General features: G+C 46.5%; 1 protein-coding gene across 7 annotated transcripts in view; it reads left to right on the forward strand.

Moving 5' to 3' along the window:
- Window positions 1-14,279, forward strand: part of ATPSCKMT (ATP synthase c subunit lysine N-methyltransferase) — a 193,798-nt gene that overhangs the window by 10,543 nt on the left and 168,976 nt on the right. For 2 of the 7 annotated variants that reach the window (XM_077879591.1, XM_077879590.1), the window contains one exon: window positions 6,724-8,645. The exons of 2 other annotated variants lie outside the window; for them this stretch is intronic. In XM_077879591.1, the coding sequence (XP_077735717.1) occupies window positions 6,724-6,924 (201 nt within the window). In that variant the 3' untranslated portion in view covers window positions 6,925-8,645. Of the gene's footprint in view, window positions 1-1,591; window positions 1,908-1,940; window positions 2,267-6,441; window positions 6,695-6,723; window positions 8,646-14,279 lie in introns of those variants that run through there. 3 more of the 7 variants (XM_077879592.1, XM_077879593.1, XM_077879594.1) reach the window with 3 other exon arrangements.

The raw sequence follows: 14,279 nt of genomic DNA on the forward strand, positions 1-14,279 counted from the left end.
TTCATAGTGAGGCAGTTTTCAGGGTGGATGAGCGTTGACTACTGTCACTTGACCTCAGCTGACTGATTTGTATTGAACTTAGATTACATACTTTAGAAAGTGAAAACATCCTGGTGGCATCGTACTGTAAATGGTTCTAAATTTAGCTTTTGGGAAGACGACCAGGATGAGATGCTTTTATTGTAATTGTTGGTTTACAGACCATGGAAAGAAATCCCTTTTCACTTTTCAAGGTCTATGATTGTGACCATAATAATCCTGGAAAAATGGGATGTTTGCTGAAATGCCACTGTGTAACTGATATGGATGGTTTTTAACTTAGAAAAGAAGGGAAATTTACTTTTTTGTTTTCTTCGTCACACATTAATATTTGTATAAGACAGTTCAGTGTTTGAGAAATCTTTTCTTACTATTAGGAGCTTTGGTACAATGCCACTTTTACTTAAGTCGATTTAGAAGTGCTGTGGTTACATATTCTTGTAAGTAGCAGGATTCTATATGTTTGGAATTCTTAGTAAGCCCAAATTAAGATAATATATGGGTGTTCACACTTCTGTTATAGAAATGAAAAGCGGTGTGATCCCTAGTCATTTAAAAGAAACAATTTGATATCTGAGCATTGCTATGGACTTTGACGGTTATCTACTCCTGATGATGTTTGGGCATTCCTTTCGAATAATCAGCATTTTGGAGCAAATAAGTTTAATTTGAATTCCATGCTTTATAAAAAGTAAAAGTAGATGTTTACTGCGACTTCCATGCCATTGTGAGAGGCCAGGCCCTGGGTGGCCTGAGGCCGTAGCAGCTCCGCCCGGGACGGGGCAGCAGTGGCCTGTGGGCTCCAACTCCTTGTGGGTCTACCATGTTTGAGCATGGCCAGTTTTTGGAGTTGTTCACTTGGGGAAATAAGATTCCTGTTTTTTTGATGAATGCTTTTGTAATTATTGCCCATTTGTTTGTATACAGAGAAACCTTAAATAAAGAAGTTGTACCATTTCACTGTTCCCAAGAAAAAGGGGAATAGCTGAAAACATGAAGCAGCCATGTTCTGTGGAGTGAGAGGGATTCAGCCCCTGGGCAGTTTTCCACATAGGTGGCTTGTTCACAGGACCCACAGGGGCTTGTTCGTCGGTGCAGGGTCCCACTTTTAAACCTCATAGAGCTTCATCTGTGTGGAAGTAGTAATGGGGAGGAAAGTGCTGTCAGAGGGTCAGGAGGGCAGCTCTGCTGTCTGTGGAGTCCGGGGCGCCCTGCTGGGGCCGTCTGCTAGTGAAATGCACTTCTCTTGTTGATCACTGGCCGGCATGGCTGCGTGGCCCAACGAAGCCCATGTAGCACCAACATCTCCTGGGGCCAGGAGAATACGTAGGGAGCTGGAGAAGTAGAAACTTGGAATTAAAGATCATCCACCCTACTTCTGATCCCATACCAATGGTTCCTGACAGCTCTGTGCTTTCATGGCTCGAAACTCATTTCAATCCTGGTGGGTATCTAACCCTCCAGGGGTGAGGAATCTCATTTGGATCTGGTAAATTCAGTCCTAGTGTGGTAAATACCCACATATAACTCTAGCTCATGCTCCTCTTTTCAGAATGTGAAACAGATCAATCATGTCCGTATTTAAAACCCAACTGCGACATCCTGTTGCTTTAAAGCAGTGAAGATAAGGTGTGAACGCTCTACCTGGCCCAAGGCCTTGTGTGGAGTGGCCTCTGCCTCCCTCAGCTTTCTGCGCACCAGCCTTCTATCCTTCTCTCAGCCCCTGAACTCCACTGCGTGAGCCGTGTCCTTCCTTCTGACTTCACATCCCATCCAGCTCTGGGCCTCGTTGGTGAATACCTCCTGACCACTTGCAGGTCTAGTGTCCCTTCCTCCAGGAAGTCATCCCTGATTGCCCAATGAGATGAACCCCAGCGGCCTGTTTTCTGTCTTCTCTATAGTGAGTTCTCACACATTTCCTTACATGAGGGCTTCGTCAGGTTGGCCGCGTACACTGCACTGTAGCCTCACGAGTAAGGGCCGGCCTGTGTCTGCTGCCAGACCCCTAGGACCGTGGCACCAGCGCAGTCGTGACTCCGGAAATTCTCATCAGATGAACGAACGAGCATGGTAGAAACATACCTGTTAAGGATACTTCCTGGTGGGCTATTACATTTCGGAACTTCAAAGACTGCCTAATTTAATTTTAGTTACGAATCATGTTGTGAAATGATGAACAAAAATCTTACCATCGTATTCTGATAAAGATAAATGATTCACCATGGGACCATGTATCCTTTGTTCATTCATTCGACAAGTATTTATTCAGTACCACAAAGTGCCAGACTCCATGCTAATCACTTGGGGGTACTTTAGTGAATGAAGAAGAGAACCACCCCTGGCCCGAGGTGCCTCGGTGCTAGTGGGGAGAGCAGACAGTAAAGGCAGTCCCTATAAAAAGGGCGCCAGGCTGGCCCAGTCAGTAGGTCATGTGACTCTTGATCTTGGGGTTATAAGTTTGAGCTCTCCACTGGGCATAGAGCTTACTTAAAAAAATAAAAATCTTAAAAAAAAAATGTGGTACAACAGGAGGGGGTGAGTGCTGTGGGGCGGAGTAAAGCAGGGGAGAGGGGGGCAGAGAGCATGTCCCTGCAGAGGCGCCCAGGTTGTGTCCTGCTGGGTTTCAGCGGCAGCAGGAGGGTGAGTAAGGCCAGAGGAGAGTGAGGTCAGAGAGGCAGTCAGGGCTGTGGAATGCAGAAGCCCTGGCGGTTTTGGGCAGAGGAGCGGAGGACTGCTGGGTTGCAGAGGATCCAGGCTGCTGTGTGGACTCTGGGCATGAGTAGAAGCCAGGAGACAGGTTAGGCACTCTTGCGGGCAGCCAGGCAGGAGGGGTGGTAGGTGCGTGCCAGCATGCAGAAGCTGGTTTTGCAGGTGGTGGAGGATGGAGACAGCAGGGTGGGCGGGCGCATCCCCTTGGGGCGTGGAAGAAAGGAACCATTCCTCAAGGGTTTGGGCAGAGATGCTGGAAGTGCATTGTTGTTGCCGAGCTGGGACAGGCAGGCAGAGCTGCAGGAAGCCCGAGATGGGGGCGCCTGGGGGGCTTAGGCGGTGAAGCATCTGCCTTGGGCTCAGCTTGTGATCTCGGGGCCCTGGGATGGAGCCCCGCATCTGACACTCTGCTCAGCAGGGAGTCTGCTTCTCCTTCCACTTGCACTTGCTTGCTCACTTGCTGTCTCTCTCAAATAAACAAAATTAAGATTAAAAAAAAAAAGGGAAGCCTGAGACGTGTGTGGAGATGTGTGGTTGGCAGTGGTGGGTAGAGGGGTTCTGGGGCTTGGGGAGGTGAGGGGGCTCTTGGAAGGAGTTGAAGCCCAGGAGTGGCTGAGGTCCCCCGCCAACAGGGCAGAACCGGTCAAGGCCCAAGCTCTGGCCTCTGACAAGTGAGGGGCACCCAGCAAAGGGCTTGAGAGGAGGGGTTGGGTAGGAGGAAAGCCCGTGGTGGGGGGTGTTACCCTAGAAGTCAAGTGAAGCCAGTGTTTTGGGGAGGAGGGAGCCTTTGAACACTTTTAAGAGCTGCTCATGGGCATGGCGGTTTGGCTTATGTCTTTGAGCTGGTTTCAACTTATGTTCAAAATTTTGAAGATGTAATTAGAATATGATGAGTTCGTGTCACTTTGAAATCTCTAATTGTATGAATAATTTTGAATTCCATTAGACAGACATGACACATGACTGCCTCTCTTTGTGCATGATATCAAGACCCAGGCTCATTGCATATTTATGTGCGATTGACTCAGTTAATTTCTTACCATTGAAATAGCTTCTTTCATTTGTAGGTTTATCTTGACTTAGCATATGACAGTCATTGGGAAATAAAAGAAACTGTAAAAGAAGAATAATGATAACATGAATACATTTACAATGATCTTTTTATGAACAAAATTGCTGTAAGAATCCTCTGATATTTTGAAAAAACACATATTGTCTCATTCTTTGCCTATTTAATTTTTCCCTCAAGGAACCTTTTTTTTTTTTTTTTTTTTTTTTAAGAATTCTCTTACTGGCTGTTAAAAGAGTAAAATTAACCCATTCTTAATGGAATTTTTTCTTGGTTACCTTGGTATTAATTATAATAAAGAATCAGAGTTTTGGCTCACTGTAGCCAGAGGTCACATGGAGGACTTTCTTCAAGACACTTTTTAAAGACAGGGGTCAGGAGTAAAAAGTCTTCATAGAAGCACTATTGATTTGTTTGTCTTGATTTATTTGGTTAGTTTTAAAGGGATTAGTTTTTTTTTTAAGGGATTAGTTTTTGCTCAGATCTTGGTTTCAAGATATCATTTCCCATTTAGAGGAACCAGGAATGTCTGAGAGGTGGCTGATCTGAGGGCTTAGGGGGATCAAAACAAAAGCCTGGGGCATTTTGCTCAGCCCAAATATGAGGAAGTGTTCAGAGTATTTTGGGGGCGCATCCAAAGGGGAGAGAGGCGACTTGGGAGGCTCCCAGGGGCCAGGCTGGGATAGTCTGAGTATCAGAAGACACAAGGATGATAGTGGATCAGAACCCACTGTACAGAATAGGAATCTAGGGGCTCATATTTACAACGATAGGTACATAGGCAGAAAGAAGGGAGAGCTCTTCCTTGCAATAGAATGCCTATTGTCAGTCTGATGGACTGACAGGAATGATGGAATTAGCAAATTGCCACCTTGTAACCATACAGTGAAAATTAACCTAGGCCAGAATCACCAAGAATGCTACATCTGGTGAGGGACATTTCAATGGGCAGCAGGATATTTAATTGTCTCAGGCTACCTCTGGCAAATTGCTCAGTATAAGGGAAAACTAGCAACCCCACTGCCGAGACACCAAGCATCACCCTAACTGGGTGGTGACCATCACTCTCACAGCAGAAGGTCCCCATGGGCGTCTGACTGTGGGGCCCTGAGAAGCTCACAGCCCCACTTGTGGGGCCTTGCCAAAGATGTGTGTGCCGAGTCATTGTGAGCAGAAGTCGAGAACCTAAGGTGAGGGCCCACCGGTGGATCAATGGCCCGACTTCCTAGAGATGTTGTCATGAGAGACAAAGGAAGATGCAGGAACTGTTCCAGGTTAAAGTAGACAAAGGAAACATAGCTACATGCAGCATGACATTGTGGGGGAAAGTGTTATAAGAGATATTATTGGGACATTTGGCGGAATTGGAAGACTTTGAGATTATGATTGGAATACAATCTTAAATTTCCTGAATTTAATAACGGAGCTGGGGTTGTGTCTCAGAGAACACTGACGTATCAAGGAACAAAGGGATATGTTGTATGCAACCTGTTCTCAAATGGTTTAGGAAAAGTATTCATAGGGAAAGAGGGCAAATTACATAAAGCAAATATGCCAAACTATTAAAAATGGGTGAACTTGGGTGAAGGAATATAGGAATTCTTTGTTCTATTCTTGTGACTTTTCTGTAAATTTGAAATTCTTTCAAAATAACAAAAGAAGGAGGTAAAGATGGTAGGATCTGAAGATCAATTTTAAAGTGGTTGTTAATTTGCTGATATAATTACATCAATACTTTTAGCAGGTAGGTTGGTAATAAAAGGATGCAAAATTGATAAATAAGAGGATTTTACTTTTTATAAGTTGTGTTGACTATGAAGTTATCAGTGCATTAAAGATAAATTTTTGAAGAATCATGAAATATTTCATTAAATTTAAGTTAGAACGAGTATATTTTTCATGGTCCAATTTAGTAATACCATATTTCACTGAAGCTAGATACTGTGTTTGTTTTTTTTTTTTTTAAAGATTTTATTTATTTATTTGAGAGAGTGACAGAGCAAGCATGAACAAGGTGGGGGTGGGGTGGGCAGAGGGCAGAGGGAGAAGCAGACTCCCCTCTGAGCAGGGAGCTGATGCGAGGCTTGATCCAAGGACCTTGGGATCATGACCTGAGCTGAAGGCAGATGCTTAACCACCTGAGCCACCCAGGCGCCCCAGTACTGTTAATTTTAGTATGCACCATTGCTATTGAGAAAGAAAAAAATACTGCCAATCATAATTCTAAGACTATGTCAATTGTAACATGTATCCTGATTTCAGAGATGTTAAAATGTGGGAAAATGTGTTAAGTAGTTGAGACAGGATAGATTGAAATGCTAGGTGGGCAGATAATTTACAGCTGCTTCTCACTTTATTTTTAAATAAGGGTACTTTATTTCATATTTTTAGAGTGGAGGAGGGGACAGAGGGAGAGAGAATCTCAAGCAGACTCCTTGTTGAGGGTGGGGCTCAGTCTCCACCCTGAGATCATGACCTGAGCTGAAATCAAGTTCGGCACTTAACCAACTGAGCCACTCAGGTGCCCCTGTTGTTAATGTGACTTCTGCATTTTAATGGATCGTTTGATAATGTATTTATGCTCTGAAGGGATTTTATTTACAGTTATTAATTTTGTTTTAAAGATTTGAGAGAGAGAGTGTACGAGTGGCATGGGAGCAGGGAGCAGCAGAGGGAGAGGGAGAAGGAGACTCCCCGTTGAGCAGGGAGCCTGACACGGGGCTCAATACCAGGACCCTGATCATAAGCTGAGCCGAAGGCAGATGCTTCATCAACTAAGCCACCCAGACACCCCCACAGTTCCTAATTTTGTAAGGTATCTTCAGGCACTAAGATGCAAAAGAACACTTGGGAATCTTTTCCTCCAACTCACCGCTTGTTGAAATAACGGCTATTGTTCTGCACAGATGCTGCGGTTGAAGGAGAAACTTGCGCTTGAACTTGAGGATGACGCCAGAGTCATTGCCTGCCGATTCCCTTTCCCTGGCTGGACCCCAGACCATGTCACCGGGGAGGGGGTAGATACTGTGTGGGCCTATGACATCAGCACTCTGAGAGGCAAGAGGCCCCAAGGACCAGCGCACACCCAGTCAGTCACTCAAATGTAGACTTTTATCAAGCGTGGTTTCCCAGGTGTTGGCCGTCTTCGATTTTATAGAGACTTCCATCTGTGTCTTCAGCAAAGAGTATATTATTCTTCAGTATGGAATGAAAAACTACTGTTCCTTTCCTTAACTTTTGGAAGACAAACAGAAGTTAAGAGCAGCAGGTAGATTTAAAGTCCCATTTCACAGTGTATTCAAAAAAGAGGTCTGACTTCTTTCCATGCACTCAGACACATGAAAATATGAATGAGTCATAATCACATCGACGTGCGGGGAAGATGTGAACAGCTTTTCACATAATAAAAAATACGACTTAATGCCAGATGAAAAGAAGCACTTTTTAAACAGGGTATATTTATAGATTTCTCCAACTTGATTCATCCTTAAGATTTATGTCTTTCTTTTGTCTATTTCATGGTAAAACTTTCTAAAGGACGTAGGTCCTCATATTCTAGAACATTTAAGAATATATATATCACAAATTAAGAATAATTTGTTCCAAGGCTAGTGGACTACTGTTTTTTTTTTTTTAATTTATTTTTTATTGGTGTTCAATTTATTAACATACAGAATAACCCCCAGTGCCCGTCACCCATTCACTCCCACCCCCCGCCCTCCTCCCCTTCTACCACCCCTAGTTCATTTCCCAGAGTTAGCAGTCTTTACGTTCTGTCTCCCTTTCTGATATTTCCCACACATTTCTTCCCCCTTCCCTTATATTCCTTTTCACTATTATTTATATTCCCCAAATGAATGAGAACATATAATGTTTGTCCTTCTCCGACTGGCTTACGTCACTCAGCATAATACCCTCCAGTTCCATCCACGTTGAAGCAAATGGTGGGTATTTGTCATTTCTAATAGCTGAGTAATATTCCATTGTATACATAAACCACATCTTCTTTATCCACTCATCTTTCGTTGGGCACCGAGGCTCCTTCCACATGGACTACTGTTTTTTATTGAATCTGAGATGTATGTGTGTGTACATGAGTGTATTTGTGTCTGTAAACAGCAGTAAGTTTCTAGACAGGCTTCTGGTGGATTTCTGCAAGCATCAGACTATCTGCAAAGGCATATTTAACTTGCCATTTTGGGTTTCTCCTTTAGCTTCCCAAGGATTAGATGATGCTTGGTCCCACAACCTCAGGAAAAAATGGACCATTTCACAGAAGTGTTGAGACTCATGGAGTTTGTAAGATCTTTAATTGATTTTTTTTCAGCTGTGTCTTTAACCTGTAAGTGACCTGTAAGAATTTTCTCATAGAAGTTGCACACGACACAAGGCAGGGAGTAAGAGCTACTATTTTTGATGCCAAGTAGGATTCAGAAATGTCTGGCAGATTGAAATAAGGGATAAATGCTAACTTGATAAAATTTAAAGTTAAAAAAAAAAACAAAACCAATAACCAAACAAAAATAGGATAGAGCTTAGTGGTGACATAGCCTAACAGGAGCTGTTTGACCAGACCTGGAGGTTCCATTGACATTGGGGTCAATGATCAGAGCACATTCCCATTTGAATGCGCCTTTCTCTAAAAGCTTGGTTCCAAGATTGCAAGCTTTGCCTTCCCCAGGTGTGCCAGGTTGGCTTTCTTGGATCCTCCGCCAATTCTAGCATTCTGATTTCCTGAAATGCTTAGCTCCACCAAGAGGATATAAAACCAAGTTTAAAAGATCTAAGAACTGAGACTCTTCCAAATAAATACACTATGTTCACCATTGCTGAGTGATGGCATACATTGTGACAAGTCACAGCCAAACAGAATGGAAACAGTGCAAGATTCCTGATGTTTAAACCTCACAGCTGGACACTACACATCTGCCAAGGTACTTTCCTGATGGCCAGGGGTAGGAAAGAGCTGCCGTGAAGGCATAGATGTTCTCAAGGGCAGGAGTCTTCTGAGCCTGTGCTGTAATGTGTGTCTCCTAGACCATCTGCAGTCCTCTGGGCCGCAGTGGGGCGTTTCACACCTGGCCTGGCACCAGAATCTCCAGGTCTCTGACCCAGGCACCTGTACTGGCTGAAGGTGTGCAGGCACTGCTCCCTCTGATCCCATGGCCATCTCCCCTCTTTCTGGGTAACCCCAGAACCTTCAGGTGTCAGGGACACTGGGCCGGGCCAGTTGTCTGATCCCATGCCCTGGGTGTCAGGGTGGGTGCTGGGTCATGGGCATGTGATCCAGTTCCCTCCAGTGAAGTGTGAAGGGACATCTGCTTAGAGCTTATTGCTAACAGAAGGAGGTGCTTGAGGAGTGAGCATCCCCCCTGTCTTCGGGCAGCTGTACAAAGCAGTAATGCCTGCAGTTGTCACGGCCGTTTTGCAGCCACCAGGGGAAAAGTGAAGCTGGGAGCCAGGAGGTTGGTGGAGCAGAAAGCTGGATAGACTGCGGGTCTTTGACGATACCACTGAGTTGCTGAACTGACTCGGAGCCTCCAATGGGAGGACATCTTACATGGACAAACCCGAACCCGTGTTGTTGCCCTCCCACAGGTGTGGTGTTGTTTGTTCCCTGTGGTGGCCTGACCCAAATGGGGGTGGGTCTCAAGTGGGGCGAGGGGGCCCGGCAGTGTGGAGGGCAGATGGCCCTGGGCCCGCTCCCTGCCTGGAGGCGCTGCGGGGGGAATGCACTTGCTGGCAAGGTCAGACGTGCGTCTGGAGTATTCGGGAGGGACGGAGAACTCTCACGGGGGGATGCCCCGCTCCCAGAGTGGGGTTGGGGTACCAAGTCAGAAGGGCTCTGAACTCAGATCCAGCCTTCACTGACGGCAGGAGTCCTCAGTGGGCCTCCTGTCCTTGGGGACACGGGCAGGACCGGGTAACAGCAGAGCCTTACCGCATCCCTGCACCCGGGGAGTTTTGCAGGGGGAAAGATAATTCCTCAGGATTAGAAAGGAATTGGTAAAAGAAGGGAAGAAAACCACTCAGACTGCCCTCCTGGCAGGTGGGGCTGCTGAGGGGAGCTGCTGTGACGTGGACTGCAGTTTGCGTCCTTAGATTAAATCCTGACCCTCGGTGTGATGGTCCGGGGAGACGGGGCTTGGAGGGGGGCTGAGGGTGCTCTGCCTGAGGGTGGGCCCTCTTGAATGGGAGTAGTGCCCTGCGAAGGCGGCCTCAGAGAGCTCCTCCGCCCACCCGCGAGTGGGAAGACCACCAGCCTTGAACCAGGAGGCGGCCTCGCTCCAGACCCCGCCGCGGCTGCCGTGATCCGAGACTTCTTAGGCCCAGAGCCGAGAGGAATGGATGCAGGTGGTTAAGCTGCTTGTGTTCTGTGAAAGCAGTGAGCTGGTCAGAGGCAGCCGGTAGCTGGAAGAGCCACACCCAGCACCATCCAGACTAGCCATCGTTTCCTTGGCCCGTGTGAGGTAAGGAGGTTGAAGGGAGCCAAGCTTCGAGAGGATTCTCTCCAGTGCCAGCTGGGGAGAGCGGGAAGCTAACCGCTTGACGTAATGGTCAGGGCCGGTGGGCTGAGTGGACCCCCCTCCCCCCCCCCGGTTCCACTGGAGCCCCGTCTGCGTATCTGTCGGGGGTGTGGCCGGCACCGCCACGGAGGCTTCCCTGGGGGGACTCCCTCTGTGCCCCCCGGGTCCCACGGGGGATGCTTTCAGCAGTTCGGCCCTAAACCAATCTGGATGGTATAAACAAACTAGAGCTAGAGGAACAAGGGAAGCTGTGTTGATAAGTGAATTCTAGATGGTAAAGGGGCTTGAAAACGTGTCCTTCGAGGCAGTTCAAGAGGCTGTGGATGTCTACCCTGCATGAGAGGAGCTTTGGAGGAAACAGAACAGAGCTCCCAATGTGTGAAGGCTTGCCAAGCAGGAGAAGAAAGGAAAAAGTGGTCATGAACATGATTGGGTGCCAGGATGTTCCGTGTTTGGAAGCACCCCGTTCTCACCTTCAGGGAGGAGGCATGGTCTAGTGATTTTTCTCCTAAGCACAGGGAGTTGTGGTCAACTTGCTCAGCCACAAGCAGACACAGGAGCACAGAGTCTTACTACACTTACTTACTAACCTGCAGTTAGGTCTGTTCTAACCGGCCCTGAGGCCTGACCTTGGCTTTTGGCGTTGGTGCTGAAAGGATGTGAAGCTAAGATCAGTCTGAAGTATGGTTTTAATAAAGTCGTTTGAAGTTAGAATGCGTTGCCTCTGGACATAGTTACTTTCTTCTCAGTGGAGATACTGCAGCAGAAGGCTGGGCAGCCACTTGGTGGAGATGTTGTAGAACAGATCCATCTGGAGTCTCAAAATGACCTAAAACAACCATGAGTTTTCTACCCTTAGCAGGACCGCTGGAACCCTTTGAGCTGAACCCAGTGGGAGCGCTAGGCATGAGAGCGGCCTGCAGCAGTGAGGGCGTTTCACACAACGCCAGCCCAGCCATACTTAGCCTCCCCCAACAGAAGGCCATGGGCAGCTTTTTACTCTGGTATAGCAAACAAAAGCAGCCGAAATCTTGAAACTTCGGGGATGCTGATGGATGACAATAAGATTTATCAGAGCTACGGCTCAGAAGTGGTAATGCTTGGAGAAGGCTGGAATCTGTTAAAGCCCAGAGGGCTTGGCTGCGGGGAACACAGTCTTCCCTATGTTCTGATGAGAACCAGGAGACCATTCTTGAAGCCCCCGGGAGAAATAATGTCACTACTGGTGCCTTGTCCTTCTATGTGACACTGTCCCACCCATCGCCTTGTCAAGGGAGCAGTCTTATAAGGACCCCGGGCTCACTGACTCTCCTCCGGCTGATTGGGCCAGAGTCTGGCATCTGAGCCAAAGGCCATGGAGATGGGATGAATCATGCAGGTTCCATGCCGAGAAGTTAAACTGAGGAGCACAAAGATTGGGGACACACAAGTGGAAGTTAGAGTAAGGAAGTTGAGGCCAGAGGAGTTTAGAGTTTACAGGGCCATGAGAGATGAGGGAGTGACAGGTTTCTCTCTGGGTGAAGGGCTCAGACCAGGGAGCAGGCCACAGTCGTGTGGAGTAGGAGGCTGCCCCCATCTGCTGCCGAGGGCCCAGGAACTGGGGCGGGAGCAGAGCCCTTGCCATCCCTGGTATCTCAGCCCCCCTCAGAGGATTCAGTTGAGGGTTGTGTTTCCTTAAGAACTCCTTTTATGCAGTAGGTTATTTTATGACGAAGGAAAATTGCACTTGTCATGACATGCGTTAAACATAAAGATCTCATTATCCTCCAAAATGGTGTAGACCATATATTTAAATAGAAAGATGGATATTTATATAAATGTAAGGAGATCTCCCATCTGAATAACACAATAGAGTGTCTGCACTCGAATAGAAAACCTGAGTCATCCAGGACCCTCTCAGGCAGAGTGAAGTGTTCCTGTAATAGTGACGCATTATGGTTATATTGGAATTGGCACACTTGTGACCCAATGGACTGATACAAATTGAACATGAACAAAAAAAAAATCATATAACTTTTATTGGTGAGGGAAATTCAATCTTATTTTTTCTAATTTAATATTATGGTGTGACTATTACCAGAGAAGGATAAAACAGTAGCTCATTGATCACAAGAAGAGTCCAGGAAATTTTCTTTTCTGGAATATCATAGGGTGAAAAATTGGGCAATGAAATGACCTTTTATGATAATTAATCCCAATGTCAGGAAAGTCCACCGAGCCCCACACATGTCCCAAGCTTGGTGGCTATGTTCGAGTGGCGAGGTATTGCGGGGTTTGCTGTAAAGATAGCTGGGCGTGTCACAAGGCATTAGTACGTGCTGGTGCTCAGGGTGAGCAGTCAGCACATTTGGGAGGCAGCCGGAGCTTCTGCTTTTCCAAAGACCGTCCCTTCTCGCTCCCTGGCATTCACCTGTCCCAGGCACCCATGCTTTATTCCTTCATTCCATGGCCTTCCTTCCATGTGTCCACTAACCTTTGATTTAGGTGTCACATTCCATATTCCCATTTTCTTTTTTTTTTTTTTTAGATTTTATTTATTCATGAGAGACGAGAGAGAGAGAGAGAGAGAGAGAGAGAGAGAGAGAGAGAGAGGCAGAGAAAGAAGCAGAGAAGGAGGCTCCATGCAGGGAGCCCAACATGGGACTTGATCCCAGGATTCCAGGATCATGCCCTGGGCAGAAGGCAGGTGCTAAACTGCTGAGCCCCCAGGGATCCCCTCATTGTTTTTTGTTTTTTTAAAAAAGGTTTTGTTTATCTATTCATGGGAGACACAGAGAGAGGTAGAGACACAGACAGAGGGAGAAGCAGGTTCCTCACAGGGAGCCCGATGCGGGACTTGATCCCAGGACCCTGGGATCACGACCAGAGCCAAAGGCAGACGCTCAACCACCGAGCCACCCAGGTGCCCCACATTCCCATTTTCAAGGGGATTTACACTTTGTTAAGGAGCGCTTTAATATGAATTTGACTAAAACATGGATTTGTAATGGAGAAATGTCAGATTCCTAGCTGCTTTTTTTTTCTTTTTGTATATTATTTTATTGGAGTTCTATTTGCCAACATATAGCATAACACACAGGGCTCATCCCGTCAAGTGTCCCCACTCAGTGCCCGTCACCCAGGCACCCCAATCCCCTGCCTACCTCCCTTTCCACCACCACTTGTTCGTTTCCCAGAGTTAGGAGTCTCTCATGTGCTGTCACCCTCACTGATGTTTCCCACTCATTTTCTCTTCTTTCCCCTATAATCCCTTTCACTATTTTTTATATTCCCCAAATGAATGAGACCATATAATGTTTGTCCTTCTCCGATTGACTTATTTCACTCAGCATAATACCCTCCAGTTCCATCCACATCGAAGCAAATGGTGGGTATTTGTCATTTCTAATGGCTGAGTAATATTCCATAGTATACATATATCTCCTCTTTATCCATTCATCTTTTGATGGACACTGAGGCTCCTTCCACAGTTTGGTTATTGTGGATATTGCTGCTCTAAACATTGGGGTGCAGGTGTCCCAGCGTTTCACTGCATCTGTATCTTTGGGGTAAACCCCCAGCAGTGCAATTGCTGGGTCGTAGGGCAGGTCTATTTTTAACTCTTTGAGGAACCTCCACAGAGTTTTCCAGAGTGGCTGCACCAGCTTGCATTCCCACCAACAGGGCAAGAGGGTTCCCCTTTCTCCACATCCTCTCCAACATTTGTTGTTTCCTGTCTTGTTAATGTTTCCCATTCTCACTGGTGTGAGGTGGTATCTCATTGTGGTTTTGATTTGTATTTCCCTGATGGCCAGTGATGCGGAGCATTTTCTCATGTGCTTGTTGGCCATGTCTGTGTCTTCTTTGGTGACATTTCTGTTCATGTCTTTTGCCCATTTCATGATTGGATTGTTTGTTTCCTTGATGTTGAGTTTAATAAGTTCTTTATAGATCTT

The sequence above is a fragment of the Canis aureus genome, chromosome 31 (assembly GCF_053574225.1).
Source record: "Canis aureus isolate CA01 chromosome 31, VMU_Caureus_v.1.0, whole genome shotgun sequence".
NCBI lineage: Eukaryota > Metazoa > Chordata > Mammalia > Carnivora > Canidae > Canis > Canis aureus.